The sequence below is a fragment of the Oryx dammah genome, unplaced genomic scaffold, assembly GCF_014754425.2.
Source record: "Oryx dammah isolate SB20612 unplaced genomic scaffold, SCBI_Odam_1.1 HiC_scaffold_13, whole genome shotgun sequence".
Classification (NCBI taxonomy): Eukaryota; Metazoa; Chordata; class Mammalia; order Artiodactyla; family Bovidae; genus Oryx; species Oryx dammah.
Genome location: NW_024070197.1, coordinates 62,465,780 through 62,485,199, shown reverse-complemented (window position 1 = coordinate 62,485,199; position 19,420 = coordinate 62,465,780). Strand labels below are relative to the sequence as shown.

The following is a 19,420-nucleotide window of genomic DNA, read 5'->3' as shown; positions in this document are numbered from 1 at the left end:
GACTCTATGGAGAGGTTAGCCAGAGGCAGCTCTGCCCTGAATACATCAGAAGTTAGGTCCCAAGTCTTAACAAACTGAAGAGGACTGAAATCATACCAAAAGATGACATCCACCGTGGTCATCTTTTCTGACCAGAGTGGAATGAAACTAGAAATCAATAGCAGAAGGAAAACGGGAAAGCTCATAAATATGTGCAAATTAAACAACTCTTGAACAGCCATTCTGTCAAAAAAAAAGAAATCCAGAGAAGATCAGAAAGTACCTGGAAAGAAATGAAACACAACATAGCAAAACTTAGAGCATGCGACAAAAGCAGTACCAAGAGCTCAGCGATAGGCATATATGAGTCCAGAGCAATACACGCCGACGTAGCACAGGAGAAAGGGCCCTCCCTGCTGGTCCACTGCTTAGAACCTGCCTGCCAACGCAGGAGACAAAACTTCAATGCCGGGTCTGGAAGGATCTCACATGCCACGAGGCCACCAAGCCTGTGCGCACAGCTACTGAGCCATGGGCCCCGGAACCTGCGCTCTGCCCCAAGAGAAGCCGCCACAGTGGGAAGCCAAAACACCACAAGGAATAGCCCCGTTCACCACCCTGGGCTTCCCTGGGGGCTCAGCTGGTAAAGAACCCGCCTGCAGTGCAGGAGACCCCCATTCAGTTCCTGGGTCAGGAAGATCCGCTGGAGAAGGGAAAGGCTACCCACTCCAGTGTTCTGGCCTGGAGAATCCCAGGGACTGTCTAGTCCACGGGGTCACAGAGTCAGACACAGCTAAGCAACTGTCACTTTCACTTTCTCACCACAACTCAAGAAAGCTCACAGGCAGCAAGGAAGGTCCAGTGCAGCCATAAATTAATGAAGAAAAGGAGAAAGATCTCAATCCACCAAACTTAACACTTCAAAGAACTAGAAAAATAAGAACAAACTAAGCCCAAGGCTAGCAGAAGAAGGGAAATAACAAAGAGTAGAAATAAATAGAAAAATAATAGAAAAAACGTGAAATGGGGTTTATTTTTTAAAGATAAACTCTACAAACCCTTAGCTACATTAAGGGGAAAAAAGAGAAAATTTAAATAGAATCATCAATAAAAGACATTACAACTGATGTCACAGAAATAAAAAATAATCAAAAGAGACTGTAATGAGGAATTCCCTGGTGGTCTAGTTTTCACTGCCATGGGTCTGGGTTCGATCCCTGGGTGGCAAACTAAAATCCCACAGTGTAGCCAAAAAAAAAAAAAAGAGAGACTCTGATGAACAATTATATGCCAACAAACTGTGGAACCTAGAAGAGACAGATACATTCCTAGAAACATACAGCCTCCTAGGACTAAATAATGAAGAAATAGAAAGTCTGAGCCTCGTGGCTCTGTCGGTAAAGAATCTGCCTACAATACAGGAGACCCAGGTTGGATCCCTGGGTCAGGAAGATTCCCTGTAGAAGGAAATGGCAACCCACTCTAGTACTCTTGCCTGAAGAATCCCATGGATTGAGGAGTCTGGTGGGCTACAGTCCATGGGGTCGAAAGAGTCGGGCACAACTTAGCAACTAAACCACCACCACCATAATTAACAATGGAGTTTGAATCCGTAATTAAAAACCTCCCAACAAAGAAAAGCCCAGGGCCAAATGGGTTCACTAGTGAATTCTAGCAAACATTTAAAAATGAATTAATGCCAATCCTACTTACACTCTAGCAAAATACTGAAGAAGAAAGAACACTTTGAAGCGCATTTTATAAATGCAGCATTACCCTGATATCAAAAGCAGACAAAGGCTTAAGAAAATTACAGGCCAGTATCCCTGATGAATATAGATACAACAAAGCACAACCAAATACTAACAAATCAAATCCACCAACACATTAAAAGGATCAGACACCATGAGCAAGCGGGATTTATTTCTGGGATGCAAGAATGGTAACATATGAAAATCAGTTAGTGTGACACACCACATTAACAGAATAAAAACATGATAATCTCAATAGGTGCAGAAAAAGCATTTCACAAAATTCAACACTCTTTAATGATAAAAGCTGTCAACAAATTAGGACTGGGAGGAAATTATCTCAGTGTAACTAAGCCGTGTATTACACTCACAGCCAACATCATACTCAGTGCTGCAAAACTGAATGCTTTTCCTCCAAGATCAGGAATAAGGCAAGAATGCCAGCTGCCACCACTAGTAATTCTCCCCTACGTTCTGATCCTTCCATGTCTGTAACTCCTTATTTCTTCAATTGCCTCCTAAATAAACCACTTGCATCCATATTCTTGTTTTAAGATTTGCTTTTTAGGGAAACTTAATGAAGACAGGCTCCCACCTTCATGCTTTGATCAAAATGATATTTTTTCTTCTTTTTCTTATCACTCCTTTCCCCCGGATATAAGATGATAAGGTGTTTCAGACAGAGAGCAGATGAGAGTCTTGGCATTTTCCAAATTTCACATTTATCCCATAGCATCCTTTATTACTTATCTGTAAAGAAATCTCTCTCGATTTTTTGCAGCCATGATATCTTTATAGAAAGTTAGAACTGGAAAGTTCATATATATAGTTTCAGCTTTTTCTCAAAAATAGTAGATGAGATAAAATAATAAGAGAACAGGTAAGGTGGAAAAGATGAAAATTTACAATCACCAATTCCCAGTCACAAGGGTGCAGAGCGTCATGCTGTCATCAGGGGGCAGCAGAGGCCAGGACAGGGGAAAACCAAAGCCCAACAACGTACCCTGCCTGAGATCCAGCAGAGACAGAATAAGGGAATCGCATAGTCATGTCCGACTCTTCGGGAACCCATGGACTACAGCCTACCAGGCTCCTCTGCCCCTGGAATTCTCCAGGCAAGAATACTGGAGTGGATAGCCATGCCTTTCTCCAGGAGATCTTCCCAACCCAGGGATCAAACCTGGGTCTCCTGCATTGCAGGCGGGTTCTTTACTAAGCCGCCAGGGAAGCGACAGAGAGGAGACCAACATTTACTGGGGCCTGTTACAAGTTGGGCCCAGTGCTGGGTACAATTAGAAATAGTACAAAGTTCAAAGGCAGAGAAAAAAGTCACAGGCTCCAAGTTTCAGGCTTTTCCATCCCCCTGGATGTGTTGGCATCTTGATAATGTCCCCTGCTGGCTTTAGCATCGAGTCTTTGACTCCTTCGGCCTCTTGCACTTGAAGATGAAATTCTCTAACTCTAGCAGATGATCACTGAGTAGGGACGACGCTATGAGTGCCAACTGACTTAAGGTTAAGGGCACTTGCTGTATTAGTCTCCTCTGTAGGGTGGGGCTCATTCCCTTTCTTCCCAAGGCCTTGTGGAAGTTCCTAACCCCCTGGAAAGTTGTAGTGGGCACAGCAGGACGCTCTGGGAGACTCAGTCTAATATTCACTGAGTGGGCCTTTTCATTAACAGATTGGCTCCCCCCTCCCCAGATCTTCTCATTGCTATGCTACAAACTCACATATTTTGGCATTTCTTCCTCGTTCTGTTTCAATCTCTTTAAAGAAGGTTTTTGGTTTTTTTTTCCAATTAACTTTTTGCTCAAACATGCTCATCTTAGACCTGTCTCCAGTGAACTCCCGTATTTACAACTAGTTGGTCTGTTCCTTTCCCTGGGGAGTGATGCCCGTGGTTGGATCCCGGCACATTCCAGGGAATGGAGGTGGGATTTCTGCTGCTTGGACTGCCCGGGTCCAGCAGCTTGAGAGATGAGTGGTTGTCAGGTGGCCCTAACCTTCAGGCTGGGAACTGCTCGAGCAGGGAGCGGCAGAGAGAGCGGGTGTCCCTCCATGGGCCAGAGCCTTGCCAGCATCAGCTTGTCTCTTTCATTTTTGCCTCTGCATGCTTGGGCAGGCAAATCCAGAGCCCACCTCTGCCAGACTACTGAATTAGACCCTGAGTGATGAGGACTTGGAAAACAGTAACGAAACCCAGTAAGAGGATAAGAGTGGGTCTGCTTTTTATCATCACTATACCCCAGCAAATCTGCACAAGCTGGTCAGTGACCCAGCCAATACTCCTTTCTGTGGGCCTTGGCCGCCCCCCTCCCACCCTTCTGCGCCCTCCTGGCCTTGACCAAGTCTGTGAGTTGCCATCAATAACTTGCACCTCATCTTTGGTGGTTTCTTTTCCAGTGTTTTTATTTTTCAAAATATACAATTTATTTACACCTTTATTTCACAATGGTAGTTTGTATATTTATTCCAAAATCTTTAAATAACTCCGCAGTAAACAGTACAAATCACAGGATCGGTCCAACTGCTTCCCTTTAACCTTTACACACATCACGTTTCAAGTAGTAATGGTTTGTGGGTAAGAAGGGAACAAAACTAAGACCAAAAACAATTTTTTTTTTTTTTTTTACATAAGCTTGACATGTAGGATTAGAAAGGGCAATCTGAGCAGCTACTTGGTCCGGGGCCCAACTAAGGGTATTTATATAGTTTATAAATAAGACCCTCTATGGGCATTGAGGGTTTTGGTTACAAGGAGGAAAGGGTGGGAACACACCCGCGGGGCTGAGGCGGTGTTGCTGGGAGATAAGGCACCGTGTCAAGGCTCCTTCTCGGCTCGAGGAGGCACCGGCTGGAAGGGTCCTGAGTGAGGCGGGCGGGGGCCCACCTATGCCAAGGGGAGGCTGAGAATGCCTGGGGACGGGAGAGGGTTCCCACACACGGAGAGGTCTCTTTACCCTCCTTTGGGGAAAAGCTTTGTGATTCTGGAGGCCAGGAGAGACGGGAGAGCCGGTCCCTAAAGAGAGGGCTGGGGGCTCCCTCCAGCTTTGAGCCCACCTGCACAGACAGCTGAGGGCCGCTGTGTGGACGCTGGAGGTGTCTCTGCCCAAGGCACCTCGCGGTACATCTGGAGTTGGTCATTGGCAGCGACAGAGGTATCGCCCCAGGATTGGCTGTGGGCCACGAGAGGCTTCATGCTTTCTCTTCTTCTGAGACTGCTTCATCCATCTCTGTGTTCTCCGGTCCAGAACTGCCGCACCCTCTCCAGGAAGGGAAGGTGGGCCCCGCAGACCCCCTCTTCGCTGTGCATGTAGCAGCTCCAGGGCGGCAGGGGGCAGCTCCTAGGAAGCCCAAGGTGCTAAGACACAGGCCTGGGCTCAGGGGTCAGTTGCCTTCACTCCCCTCAGGAACGTCCCCGCCAGCCGGCTCCTGGAGCAGTCCTGGGGGCTGGGGCCCTAGGCGGGTGCTGGCGGAGAGGCTGGGGTGCTCCAGGGAAGAGCCGGTCCCCGAGGGCTCTTAGGCCACCCAGCAGACGGGGCACTCCTGCGCCGGGTCAGGAGGGCAGGCTCAGGGTCATCCTTGGTCAGGGTCTCCCCAGGACCCACCACCGAGCCGGAGGGCTGGTCAAAGCCCGCGCTGTCCAGCCAAGCAACTTCCTTGCAGGATCCGGGTGGGGTGGTCCGGGTAGCGGCCTTGGCAGGGCTGAGGGCGGGGTGGGGCGGGGCCACGTCACTGCGTCTTCGGGTGGGGCTCTTCCGGAGTGAGGGTGTGGAAAAAGTGATCCCAGAGTTTGCTGCTGATGCCGAACCCTAAGGCGGAGACAAATGGGGAGAAGGTGAGCGGGATCTCTTTGCTTGGAGGGAGCCCAGGCGGGGCGAGCACGTAGGCAAGTTTCAACATCACCCCCGATGACCTTCCTAACTCCCAGGGCCATCCTAGCAGAGGTCAGTAGAAGGGTACCAGCGTGCCTAGGCTTCCACGGGTGCTGTGAGAAGAACCTCAAGGCTCTTATCTGGCCTGCCTTCCTGGGAGAGCCTGGCGCTGCCTGCCTCTTCCTCTCTCCCCCAAACAGTCCAGTCGCCTCCTTCTCTCTGAAGATGCCAAGTTCATTCCTGCTTCAAGGCTTCGGGCCTGTTGCTCCTGGGATGCTCTTTCTCGAGGCGTCAGACGCTGGCTTCCCCTAATTTAGGTCTCAGCTCTAATGGTGTCTGTGTAGTGATGCCTTCCTAGACCATTTCAGCTAGCATTCTGCTCTCCAGTAGGGTAGCCACTAACCCATGTGACTCCTGAGTATTGGAAATGTGGCCCCGGGCTACAGAGGTACTGAATTCCTAATTTTATTTAATTTTATTAATAGTTAACTTACATTCCAGTGTAAAAACCTAAACTTGGTTCAGTTATTGGAAAACCTATAGGCACATTTGGAGCAATTCATATATGTGAATCTACTTTTTTGACTGTCAATTTTATAACTTCTAAACATGGATAAAGTATTTCCAATGGAGATTTAGCCCTTGAATGGAGATGAGCTTGTAAAGTGCAAGATACACACCAGATTTCGACTTGAAGGACAGAATGTAAAATCTCTCATTAAAAATCTTTTTAGCCACACTGCACGGCTTGTGCGATCCCAGTTCCCCAGCCAAGGACGGAACCTTTACCCACAGCAGTGAGACTGCTGAGTCCTGACCACTGGACACCCAGGGCATTCCCAACAGTGTTTGATCACATGCTAAAATGATAACATTTCGGTTATATTTGGCCTGATAAAGTGTATTATTTACATTAACTTCATTAGTTTAGTTTTACTTGTTAACATGGCTCCTCGAAAATGTAAAATCCCATCTATAACTCACACTGCATTTTATTCGTGAGTGTGGGACCCCCTCCCTCTGATACGGTTTCCTGACGGTTGCCTTGCTTTCTTTTCTTGCTCGCACTTATCACTGCTCTGGAATGATCTTTGCTCTTTATTGGTTTCCTGGTTTTTCTGTCTCTGTACAGCCCCCTGCTCCAGGGCCTAGGATGCGCGTCCCTGGCTTGCCTTTCTGACTGTGAACCCCAGAACCCAGGCTGGCCCCGGCTGGAAGCTCAGTGGGGGCTGTCAAAGGGGAAGTGAGCAGCTGAGGGCGGGGGGTGGCATGGTGGGTCCTCACCCGACTGATGGTGTGCAAAGTGGTGCTTGGCGTGGTGGGCCTTCAGGCGGTACAGGTAGGAGCCCCTGTGAGGCGAGCCGAAGTGCAGGTAGTAGTGGGTCAGGTCGTAGACGACATAGCCCAGGAGGCTCCCCGCAAACACGGTGCCTGCCACGGCCGCGGACAGGATGAGCCGCAGCAGCAGGTAGAAGAAGGCTATCGCCAGGGAGGCCGGCACGGGCGGGAAGACCAGGCGGGAGGTGTCGAAAGGCGCCTGCGGACAGAGGCTCACACGTCAGGACACGGCCCGGGGCCCCGGGGCCTGCCTGCGGTCACACACCGCATGCTGGCCGGAGACGCTCCTTCGGGAGAGGGGCTGGAGCGGCCCAGACGGGCCAGGGAGGGCGCAGGCCCTGTGGGCGGCTTGCGGAGGGCAGGCCACCGAGCCTGAAGCCCTGGAGAGCCTGCCCGGCCCCAGTAAGCCAGGACAGGAGCTGGAAAGCGCCAGGAATGTGGGGGTGGGGTGGCGTAGGCAAGATGCTCATAGGTAGGAGCAGCTTGCCTGAGATGCTCTGCTCTGCGCTCAAGAGGCCACTCTGGCTCTGGAACTTGCTAGGTGTGGAGAGGAGCCCCCACCCCCACCCCGAGGACCACGCAGGGCATCGAGCCCGAGGCCTGAGGGCGATGAAGGCACACATGCTAGGTGTCCCTGGAGCTGTTAACAGGCAGGTCTCCTTCCCCCCCAGGTGGCCTTCTTTGCTCCAAGGGGGAGCTGTCACATTGAACCAGACCACGAAACAGCCTAGACTTTGGTCCTGAGGCTTCACAAGCCAAGGGCCTGGCAGAGGTAAAATTTGAGAGACTGCGAGTATTGCGAGACCCTCTCTGGACTGAAAGAGGAGAGAGCGAGCGATCAGGTGACCGAGACAGAACACCACACTGACGTGGGCCCCCTCCCCGCTGACCAGAGCGACAACAGGACCTGCGGGGCTCCGTGCCAGAACCCCAGCTCCTGGTCAAAGGGGAAGGAGGGCAAGGGGAGGGTGGGAACCCTGTGGCAGGACGGGAACAGCGTGGGGCGGGGACATGCTCTGGGCGGAGCTTCCAATCCTGACTGCTGGGACCCTTGTGTGTTGCCCTGAAGGAGCCCCAGGGTGGGTGGATGACCGACAGCATAGACTCTGGCGTCCACAGGGGACGATGTCCTAGGGTGACCTTGGCTGAATGGCTTAGTTCCTTTATTTCCCCAAGCCTCAGTCTGCCACTCTGTGGAATGGGGAGAACGGCAGCACCCGCTTCAGAGGGAAGCTCCGCAAGGTCAGTGCTTCTTGCCTGTTGTGATCGATGGTGTCCAGAACAGCACATGGCACAGAGTGAGCGGTCAGTGAGCGTTTGTTGAACGAGCGAATGAATGAGCTGTTGTGAGGATTAGCGTTGGGCACGCATGCTCACTCTGTCCACGGCCGGTTCAGGCTTGAACCCAATCACCTGCCCTTGACTTCTCCTTGCCCTCCACCCAACCCCCACCGAGACGGGAGCTCCTGCGGGCGGGCGTCCGCAGCATGGCCTGGGGGGGCACTGCGCCGCTCACCTTGTGGTGCTGGCCGTGCACGGCAAAGTGCAGCATGATGAGGTAAGCGCTGTCGCTGGGCGGCTTCATGTGGAACAGGAAGCGATGGATGAGGTACTCCAGGAGGCTCCAGAGAAACAGCCCCAGCACGAAGCAGCCCGGGAACGCCGACTCAGGCATGGCCACTGAGTACCCTGCATCAGGCGTGAGAGAGGGAGGTCAGGGGCTGGAGGCCCCAGCGGCCCAGCCCCGTCACACTGGGGGCTGCTGCCCTCGGCTCCGCAGCTGCGGGGGCCCAGCCCCACCACTGGGACCCGAGAGTCAAAACAGGAAGGAGACTGTGAGGACGTGTGTGGGCTTATTTAGGAGGAGTCCCATCAGAGGACGACTAATGTGGTGGATCACGCTGATTTCAGGTATTGAGCCACCCTTGCGTTCCAGGAGCCAATCCCATCTCGTCATGGGGCATAACGCTTTAATATGTTCTAGGATTCAGTCTGCTAGTATTCTGTTGACGGCTGCTGCCTCTTGGTCCACGAGGGGCAGCTGCTCTGGAGTTTTCTTGCTTGTGGTATTTTTGTCTGACTTTGGTATCACGGTAAGATTTGACTAGAGATCTGAGATCTTCCTTAAAGGGACCGTAAGAGGAGCAGCCGTGGCCAGTGCTGGGCCTCTGCCTGGTGCGAGGGTCTGCGTGTGTCCTCTCAGACTCACATGCTGAAACCTAACCTCCAGGGTGATGAGAGGTGCTCAGGTCATCAGGCAAACAGGACTAATTCCCTCATGAAGGAGGCTCGAGAGGATACTAGTATTCAAGGAGTCTTTGACCTAGAAGAGGGCTCTCGCCTGACTATGCTGGCACCCTGATCTCAGACTTCCAGCCTCTAGAATCATAAGCAATCAATTTGTTGTTTACAAGCCACCTAGTCTATGCTATTTTGTCACAGCAGCCCAAATGGACTGACACCAGGAAAGAGTGACCTTGCCTCAGTGGCATGGAGGAGAGGGAGAGGTGATCCTGATGAAGCCAGCAGACCTGGGAGCTGTTGATGGAAGATGTTAACAACCATTTTCCAAGGGAAGATGGGACCGGGGGGCCAAGAGGGTCAGGAAAACCCAAGGAGAGAAAGGTTCATTGAGAACATCTAAAACCACAGCATGTGAGGGAGATGTGAAAAAACAGAAGACGATTAGCCTGGAGACCAAAAGACTGGAGTGATGTCATTATCATCAAGTGAGGCCCCTGCGCCCAGCTCCTGGAGGACAGCCTGCAGTCCTCACGGCCTTTGTTCCTTTTCTCCACTTCATTGATTCTCTAACTTCACAGGGACTTCAGCTTTCACTGTTTCTTCAGGTCTACCGTCACCTGCTAAGTTTTACTTCTTTTCTCCACTAGCCACTACTTTGGTTATACTTTCTCTTTAAAAAAGTGGCAGCTGTATTGAAATATAACTCACATATCTTACAGTTCACCCATTTAAAGTGTATAGTTCAGTGATATTTGGTATATCTACAGTTGCAAACCATCACCACAATTTTAGAGCCTTTTCATCACCTAGAAAGAAACCCTTTACCCATTAGCAGTCATTCCAACCTTTGTCATTTCCCAGAGCCAGGAAACCTCTAATTTACTTTCTGTCTATCATATTTTCTGATTCTGGACCCATCATACCAATGGAATCGTACAATCTGTGGTCTTTTGTGACTGGCTTCTTTTGTTTACAATATTTTTAAGGTTCATCCATTTTGTAGCATGTGTGAGAACTCCATTCCTTGTTAAAATGGATGCACCATAATTGTTTATCCACTCACCAGCTGATGGACAGCTGAGATGTTTCTTTTTTTTTTTTTTGGCTATTCTGAATAATGCTGCTCTGAACAGTCGTGTTTTTAGTTGTCTTGGGTATACCCCTGGGAGTAGAATTTCTGGGACCTTATTGCAACTATGTTTAACTGTGGGGGCACCACCAAACTGTTTTCTAAAGCTAACCATTCTCTTTTGACCTCAGCTGCCCCCATGACCTCCCAAGCCTGGATGAGCACAAAAGCCTGTCTCTCCACCCCAGACCCAAGCCGCTGAAGATGGAGGAGGAGCCATGTATAGCCATAAGTCTGGTGCCTTCAACCTCAGCTAGGCCTCAAACACTGCCTGGAGATCCTTTCATGTCTGCAGGTCCAGCTCCCTCCTCACTACCCTCAAACACCCCCTTTCCCTTCCATCCAGCTTCCTACTTCACAGGAAAAAGACTCGGTCCACCTTCAACCACCCCTGATTGTGCTTCAACCCTGTAACTTTGTGCTCCTCAGAGAAGAAGCGTGCACTCAGGTGTCTGGGCACTGGATGGTGGTTGGCAATAATAACAGCAGCAGCAGCAGCAAATGTGTATTCACCAGCCCCTACACGCCAGGCGCCACTCAAGTGCTTTGCACTTCACATTCGTCTCACTCCAACTTGACGAAGGAAGTGCTGGCATTGCCCTTGTCACCGAGGGTGTGGAAGTACAGACAACTTACATCACTGACCAGCTCACCCTCAGTCTGCCCCCCCCCACCCCTTTCATCCAGCTCCTCTGGGCATCTTCAGCTTCTCCTCCACTGCTCTTCTGCTCATATTTAAGACTTTCTCATCATAGACACAGTCCCTTCATAGCCAAACCCCCTGAAAAGGTCAGGTAGACTTAAGTCTACTTCACCTGTTTCCATTCGCTCAAGCCTCTAAAGTCTGCCTTCTTCAAAGAACTATGAAAGCCATTTGTGATGTATTTCTTGGCAGATCAAAGTAATTTTTTCAATTTATCTCTAAAATTGGCTGTGGCATATGATGCTGGTGACCACTCTGTTTTTGAATCTGTAACCATGTCAGTTCCCAGCCTGAGGTTTAGGAACGCCCAGGGAGTCCTTGGTTGGATTTCACAGTGAGCCTGTTGACATGGTGTCCCAAACAGTGCACCTGTGTGCGCCTTTCTGGGACAGGTCCCCAACCTTTCAGATTCTCAGGGCACTGGGACCGACACGACCTGAACACAGAGCCCCACTCCCCGCTGCTGGAACACCTGGCTCTTCTCTTCTCACCTTTTTTCCCCTTTTCCTTTTCCTTCTTTCCTTTTTTTTCTGCCATGGCGCTTGTGGGATTTTTAGTTCCTCAACTAGGGATTGAACCTGGGCCTTCAGCAGTGAGAGTGCAGAGTCCTAACCACTGGGCTTGCAGGCAATGCCCTCACCTCTTCTCTAGAGGCCCTCTGTCAGGCTCCACTGTGGAAACTGCCTCTGTCTCCAGGGTCAAAACCTTGACCCTCCGCTCTCAAATGCCCCCGTTTGATCTAGGACGTCAGTCACACCCACCTGTTGACAACCCCCAGATCTGTGTCTCCAGCCCAGCCCTGGGATAGCCACTTGCTACTGGCCATCTCCACGCAGCTGTGCACAGCCCCGCCTGCAAGGTCAGCAGCTTCCAAATGAAGTTAATCATCCTCTTCTTCCTTCCTGTCCAACCGCACCCCAGGGGGAGGTTAATGACTTCCACACATTACCAAAGCCTTGACTTAATTCCTCTCTCCCATGTCCAACCTGTGTCACCAAGCTCTGTCAGCTCCCTCTCCTTAATATCTTTCGATAGATTAAAAAAAAAAAAAGCCAGACACAAAAGACCACATACGTAGGAGTCCATTTACATGGCGCGTCTGGAAAAGGCAAGTGTACACAGAAGCAGGTAGGTGGTTGTCGGGGGCTGGAGGAGGGGGAACGGGGAGCAGCTTCTCAGGGGGATGGGGATCCTTCTGGGGTGACGAAAACATTTTGGAACTGGACAGAGTGGTGGCCTGAATCGTTCACTTCAAAATGGTTCATTCTGTATGTATCTCATCTCAGGTAAAAAACATCTCTTGGGTCAGTTCACCGCTCTGACTCGCCCGTGACCTTATCAGCACCCCACAGCAGCTTCCTGCTCCAACTCTCTGCCCCTACGTGCTGCTAAAACCCTCTTCTGGTACCTCATTCTCCTCAAGTAAAGTCCAGCCCCCCAGCCTGGCACTCAGGGTCCCTTGAGAGCAGCCCTGTCAGGCACATCCTTGCCTCATCTCCCCGCCACCCCGTCTGGGGCCCACTGAACCCCGTGGGACCCCTGGGGGCCCCACGCTCCCCTCCCCTCACCTCTTTCCTTCACTGGAACCCCCTCCCTCCCTCTGGTAAGAAAGGCAAACGCTGCAGATGCCCTTTGCCCTGACCTGGGCGGGTCTGAGCGAGGCCTTCCACATCCTCCTTTCCTCTCGCTGAACTGTGGCTCTGTTCCACTCGTTCGCCCCCACCAGGTTATGAGCATTTCATGGACAGAGATGGTATTCCGTTCTGTCCTCTGCACCCTTAACACAGCAGGTGCTCAGACACTCGGGGAAAACTCAAGGGCCAACCCATGCCTCTCTGGAGGGCTGGACATGGATAAGATTTGACCTGTGCTGTTCCAAAGGCAGCCTCTGGTTCTGTTTAAGGAAGCAGTTCTGAAGGGCTGTGCCCAGTGTGAATGGCTGCAGGGAATCACTGCAGAAGGAGAGAGCCCAGGAAGGTGGTGGGGAGGAGAGGTGACTTTCCAGCTCTCTGGACCAGATTCCGGGCCATTATGACAAACGGTTCCAAATGAGTCTCTAAACTAAGGAAGGATTTTTCATGCCTCACCTGGAAACTAACACGTCACGCAGCCAAGATTCAACCCCCCAAGGACCCATCTCTCTCAAATCAGGTGGTAAGCTGCTCTGATGTCTCTCATCAGCAGGGCCTGCGGCGTCCACACCCGGGCCTGACACTTGCCTGTCAGTGCTGCCTTGGCTGGGCGGCTCTGGCGGACCAGGTCCCCCTCTGAGGCACAGCCGGCCACCTCTAGGGTCCTTCGGGACACCCTGCTCAAGTGCAGGATTCAGGTTTCCACCCTGTACTGTCTACGTGCTTTCTCAACAGTAAAATATCCTGCCAGCTGTGAAGGGCTGTTGCTAGAACACAGGGAATACAATACCTGGCTGTGTGATAAGTATGTATCTCGGAGGAGCCTGATGGGCTACAGTCCATGGGGCCGTAAAGAGTCAGACATGACTGAGCACCTTCACTTTCACTTCACTTACATGTAAGAATAATACACTGTGTATGAACATATCATAATAAATAACACGCTTCATATGTTACAGGTCGCTGCTATGATCTTTAAATGTTATCTGTCAAATACGTCCAGCCACAGTCCTCCTTGGGCGGCATTTTCTCAGTTCTTGCAGGGCTCTGGAGGGTCCCTGGTTGGTGGAGGAATTTCCCTCCTAAAGTGCAAGAGCCCTTCCTTGCTGCATAGGTCACTTCTCAGCAGGGAAAGGACTGTACATACAAAAGCATTCCTTGGCCACAGGCTGGGGTCCTGACCTTTGCTGGGGCTCCCACCACAATCCCTGCCTAGGATGTTCCTCGGCACCCACTCTAACGCACCTCCAGGAACTGTGCTGGGGGCCAGCCGGGAGGTGAAGACCCTCTCTGCTTTCCAAAGCATTTTCACACGCGAGTTTCAGCCTTGAACTGCTGCCTCCGCGCAGCTCCCACTGTTCCTTGGCACCCTGAGTTCCTGCAGCGTATCTCTTGTCCAGGAGCTGAGCTGGGACCCTGCCGAGTCTCCACTCGCCTCACTTCGTGGCTCTGTTTTCCCTGCCTGGGCCTGGGCCTTGCCTGGCAAGCCAGGGCTGAGGGAGGCATGTGCGGCTCTCTCGCCACCATTGCTGGCATCCTGGTCACAGGCCCACTAACCCCTACACTGGACCTTTTTTAGCACATTTCAGCCCTCCACAGCGCTGTCAAATCACCCGTGCGGCCTGGCACCAGAGTTGCCTCCTATAGGTCAAGGCTCTGCCCACCCCCTCACCCCAGCACCACCCCTGTCGGCCCATCAGGCCGGAGCTGGTACCGAGTGGCATCTCCAGAGGACTCCTGCAGAGGGACCTGGGCCAAAGCTCCGGCGTCCCCTTCTCCCTCCAGCCCCAGCCCTGTCGGCCCCGCCACTGTTGGCGATTGTTCGGGGAGCGCTGGGCAGAAACAGTGGGCGATTCAGTGAGCAGGCTGTCTGAGCAACAAGCCCTGTGCTGTGCCTGAGCTATTCAGTGTGGGCAGAAGTGGGTAACCTTGGCTTGAGGGGTGTACACATTAACCCCTGGTGTCTGGGAGCAGCCTTAGCTCTGGGGGACTTCCTGCAGCTGTCTCAGCCCCACCCTATCCTGGACCAGGTGGGGAAACAGGGGCTCCCCGCACTGTGGCCGTGGCCCCTCTCATCTAGACCATTCAGCCCTCAACTTGTCCTCTTGGAGGAGGTGGGCAGGAGAGAGCCCCAGAGTGTGGAGAGAAGGAGCTTGCATTTGGCACACACACGGGTTCAGAGGCTCACAGTCAGGAACGTGACGTGTGATTAGGAAAGGTACCTCTTCCACCTGTCCCCCCACCTGGCTTCTGTCTGAGCCACTCACCATGGGCGAGCACTTTCCCAAGGCGGACTCTGCCAGGATGGGCAGATTACCTGGGCAGGTGGTCCGGATCTGGAGGCCTGAGGTGGGTGATGAACTGGGGAGGCAGGCTGGCAGCAGAGGCCACGCCGACACGGTGCTGCTCTGAGGCTCAGCCTCACAGGCTCTTCTCTCTGTCCCCTGCCTGCCTGGGTGACACCTGGAAGCTACATCCTAGCCACGTGAATCTGACCTGCTTGCTTAACTTCTTAAGGTTCCATTTCCTTATCTCTAAAAAGGTGTAATGATAAGTCCCTTGCTTGCGGGTTGTTGGGAGGGTTAAATGAGATGATCCCTGGAAAGTCCCAGACATGTGATGAGTGCTCAGCAGAGGTTACTGGGGTTACTCCGAGTCAGGCTTCTGCTGATGGCCCTTTGCCCGGGGAACACTCTAGGACACCTAGGATCTGATCTTTGTTTCTAATCTTTTTCCTCCAGGTTCTAATCTCTGTTTTGTTCGTGTGAACCATTCTGAGTTCAGCTCTGCTGTCCTACCTGGTGAAATGACTTCATTTAGTTTCCTGACAAACACCACCAGGTCATACTTTTTCTGTTCTTTGACTCAGTGGAAATCCCCTTCTTTATTGCTACACCACTTGATGAAATGATTTAATCTAATGTGTGTCTATTTTTTTGTTTTTTTTTTTTTAATTCCTCTTTTGGAGGGTAGGGAAGTCTGACCTTTCTTTTGGAAGAGTATTTCTACAGATAGACCTCATTTTAAAATGCTTGTGATGTGGTTCAGGGTTCTAAGGTCTCAGAAACTCAGGAGCAGGAAGAGCACCAAGGTCCCCGCCCCCAGGAGCCACGGGGGCTGCAGAGCAGGAAGACCAGACATCACCTGTGGCGAAGGGCGCCAAGAGCTGCACGTTGCCCTGGGCGAAGGCGCCGTAGTAGAACCAGCTGAGGTACAGGACGAGGGGGACCCAGACGATGGGGACGCTGTACCTGCAGGAAGACCATCAGGGTGAGAGAGAGACCTGCAGAGCAGCTTGAGATGGCCCAGCTTCCTGAGAGACATACCTCTCCACTAGAGGGGGGACGAGAAGGCACTAAAGCAGGTGCAGAGAGCACATGGAGGCCTGCTGTCAAAGGCACACTGCTGCGGGGGTGGGGAAGGCAGGGGGAGGAAGGAAGAGAGCAGCTGTGAGCCTGTCTCTCTCAGTCTCTGAGTTCCTGGAACCGAAAACGAAAAAGAATCCCTGTGGCTACTGACAGTGCAGTTGTATAGGTGCTGACCTCTCATGGCAGAGGAGGTAATTGCAGGCAAAATAGCCCCCAAGGGCAGCAGAGGCTAAAAATGTCTCATAGCAGTCTGGGACAAAACAGGAGGGACATTCAAAGCAGCTTCTGGCTACAAGTTGGGTTGCCACTTGGTGGAAACAAACACGCACAGGGATAGATTATGCCCATGGCGTGTTCCACTGTCACCAAGAGCTTGCAGTACAGCTCTGGGCTCCAGGGAGGGACCCTTCCCCTTCGCACCTGGCTGGCACCATCAGGAGAGGGGACAGCCCACCATGACCCCAGAGCAGGACTCACCAGACAGTCTTGCTGAGGGCCTCGACAAAATCTGAGTGGAAGAGGCGGATGGGCCTGGACACCGGCTGGTGGACCCACTCATCGTACTTCTCTCCCAAGTGGCCGACCTGCCACAGGAGGGGTTTCCGCCAGTCCACCAGGTCCTTCAAGAGACAAAGCCAGGCGAGCACTTGAGAGTCACACCTCTTCGTTCCCCCGGTTACGGCATCCCATCCCCAGCTCCACCTCAACTCCCATGGTCTGTATGGAGCAACCCACCCTCGCTCCTGCAGAGATCAGGAACTAACCCTTCATCCCAACCCCTGGGCCACAGAAATGGGATCCAAGACAGGCCCATGGCCTAAGCTGGTGCAGCTGGTGTATCATACACCCTTTCCTCTTGCTGGGATGGCAAGGTTTGTGGCTCAGGACCCTGGAGTTGCCAGGGGAGCCTGTCTGAAGACTCAGTCAACACAGAGGATGGTCAAGCCAGGAACTGGGGACACCAAATTCTGCTGATGACATCGGAGTGCCCAGATTCAGCTCTGCATGCCTGAAGCTTCAGGATTCTTCAAGTACAGGAATCAGTACAGTCTGTAGGAGGAATCAAGTAGGCCCTTTCTCCTCCACCAAGGCCTTTCTTCTTAGTGGTGGCCTAAGCAATTCGTTCACCCATTCAAACAATCATTCATTCAGCACTTTTCTTGATATACATGCTGGCTGCTGGGGAAAATAAACAACAATGAAAAAGATCATCTTTGCTTTATATAGTTTAGTGCTGAAGCGGAGTTCAGGCTCTAGAGGCGGGCGCTATCACTTCCTGTGTGACTCTGAGGAAATTACCTGACTTCTCTGAGCCTCAGTTTCCCTAGCTACCAAATGGAAGTAATAATAATGCTACTTGCATAAAGTACTCAGCAAGGTGAGACCAGCCAGGCAGGATAATTTAATGGTGATGCAGGCAGGCTGAGGTTTGGAGGCGAGTGATTGGTACAAATGTCTGAGTCTAGGGTGGGAGAGGAGGGCTTTGCACAGAAAGTGAGGTTTGGGTTTGGGTTCATACAGTATGGAAGACTTAGCAAGAGGGACAGGGAAATGGAGATGGGGAGGGAGCATGGGTGCAGAAGTGGAGTTGAGAATGCCTGGGACCTTTTTGGTCCCTTGACTTTGATCTGTGGGGCAGCAGAAAGAAATTTGCTGAGGGCTTTAGATGACAGAACACCCAGTATCAGGCCCAGAGGCTGTCACTTCATCCGCCAGGCCAGCTGTCCCCAAGGTGAGGATGGATGTGTACCACAGAGGTACACACAGGCTGATTCCCAGAGGTGGAGAGGAAATATTAGAGACTGCTTTTGATATATTTCTCTCATATATAAACCATATTTGAATGCTTTCTGATGTACATAATACAAGAATACATAAGTTCATGCAAATAATTTGTGGATAATTAAAATGGACATATAATGAAGAATATGCTCAAAATGGTTTACTTATACGGTCGCAAGATCAAAAAAGTATGGAGGCCACAGCTCTGGGCAATGAGCAGCTCTTGAAGATTTCTGTTGAGTCGGTGTAGTGAAGATTAATCTAGACCAAAATCAGCAAAAAAAAAAAAAAGACCTTGGAGTCAGGCAACCCCCCTCAAAGCCCAACCCTGCCGTTTACGAGCTGTGGGATCCTGGGCAAGCATCTACCTCTCAGAGCCTCTCAGCTCTCGTGTCTGTGAAGCCAGGTGTGCCTGGACCCCCACACGTGATAGGAGAGAGGGGTCCATGCACCCCATGTCTGGTGCTCAGGGAGTTCAATGAACCTCCAGTGCAGGGGGTCAGGCTGCCACCGAGAATGAGAAGGGAGATGGTGTCCGGAAAGGAGCGGAGAAAACGGATGTGGATACGTGTGGAGGACGACCATGGAAGCCAGGGAGAAAGCATCGACTGTAGTCCACAAGCCCACCTTCCCATAGTCCCAGCTGGAACCTGCTCCTTGCACCGGCCTCCGCGCCGTAGCTGGCCCGGGCCCAGCAATGGTCCCCGCCCTGCCATGACAGCCTTGGAGCAGGGGGTGGAGGGTCTCGGGGCAGTGGGGAAGGTCCCCAAGCATTCTCTCTGCGCCTGAGCCCAGGGGGAAAGGCCCAAAGATGCCGTGGTTCTGGCCACGTGAGCCTGGCAGGTCCCAGGTGCTGACAGCCTTCACGCCTCTCAGGCTGGAAGATGACCCAGGGCAGCCCAGCACCATCCCATGCAGCACCAGTTACACCGGGCGACCGTCCAAACCCTGGCTGACCGTGACAGTCCTCCTGGCCCCAGTCCTCACGCCTCCTTGCCTTGGGTCTAGCAAACAGATCACTGGGCACCGGCTGACTCATTCCTGCCATTCCTCTGCCTCTCGTCTCTCACACACACACATTCTCTCTGTGTCTCCCTTACACATACCAGCAAAGAACTGGAGGAACCAGCTAGCGGCCTACGTTTACATCTTATCTTGCAACAGGCCACAGAATCCCACCTCAGAGCAGCTTGGTCAGGAGCACAGCAAGCGCGCGAGGCTTTGTCCCTGTTGTGCCAACACCGAGGGCAGAGAGTCACAGAGCCCTGGTCGCGCGCTGAGCATGGCTCTGGATCCTTCACAGGAGCTAAGCCCTCCGACCCCCACTGGACCCCTCATGCGGCAGGTGCGGCATTGCTGCTGGCACGCAGATGGGGAAATGGAAGCTGAGGAACTTGCCAGAGACCGCTCAGTGAAGACATTGTGATGAATTGGCCCCTTTATCACTGGGAAATCCAGGCTCTGGTAGGAGGACTTCTTGTCCTGAGTCCTTTTCGTCTGATTCTCGTCGAAGCTTCCTCACACTTAGCGGCTGCGCGAACTACCTTGCCCACTCTTTCACTTTCACCTTGCTCACGCCTCGCGTTTGAAGTGCGTCCCTTGCAGACAGTGGACAGTCGAG

At 52.1% G+C, this 19,420-nt stretch overlaps 1 protein-coding gene across 1 annotated transcript in view; it reads right to left on the bottom strand.

Moving 5' to 3' along the window:
• Nucleotides 1-4,117: 4,117 nt before the first annotated feature.
• Nucleotides 4,118-19,420, bottom strand: part of FA2H (fatty acid 2-hydroxylase) — a 53,936-nt gene continuing 38,633 nt past the window's right edge. The window contains exons 3-7 of the mRNA XM_040253548.1: nt 16,495-16,637; nt 15,794-15,900; nt 8,459-8,631; nt 6,889-7,141; nt 4,118-5,541 (exon numbers count right to left, since the gene is read on the bottom strand). Coding sequence (XP_040109482.1) covers nt 5,462-5,541; nt 6,889-7,141; nt 8,459-8,631; nt 15,794-15,900; nt 16,495-16,637 — 756 coding nt within the window. The 3' untranslated portion in view covers nt 4,118-5,461. The remainder of the gene's footprint in view (nt 5,542-6,888; nt 7,142-8,458; nt 8,632-15,793; nt 15,901-16,494; nt 16,638-19,420) is intronic.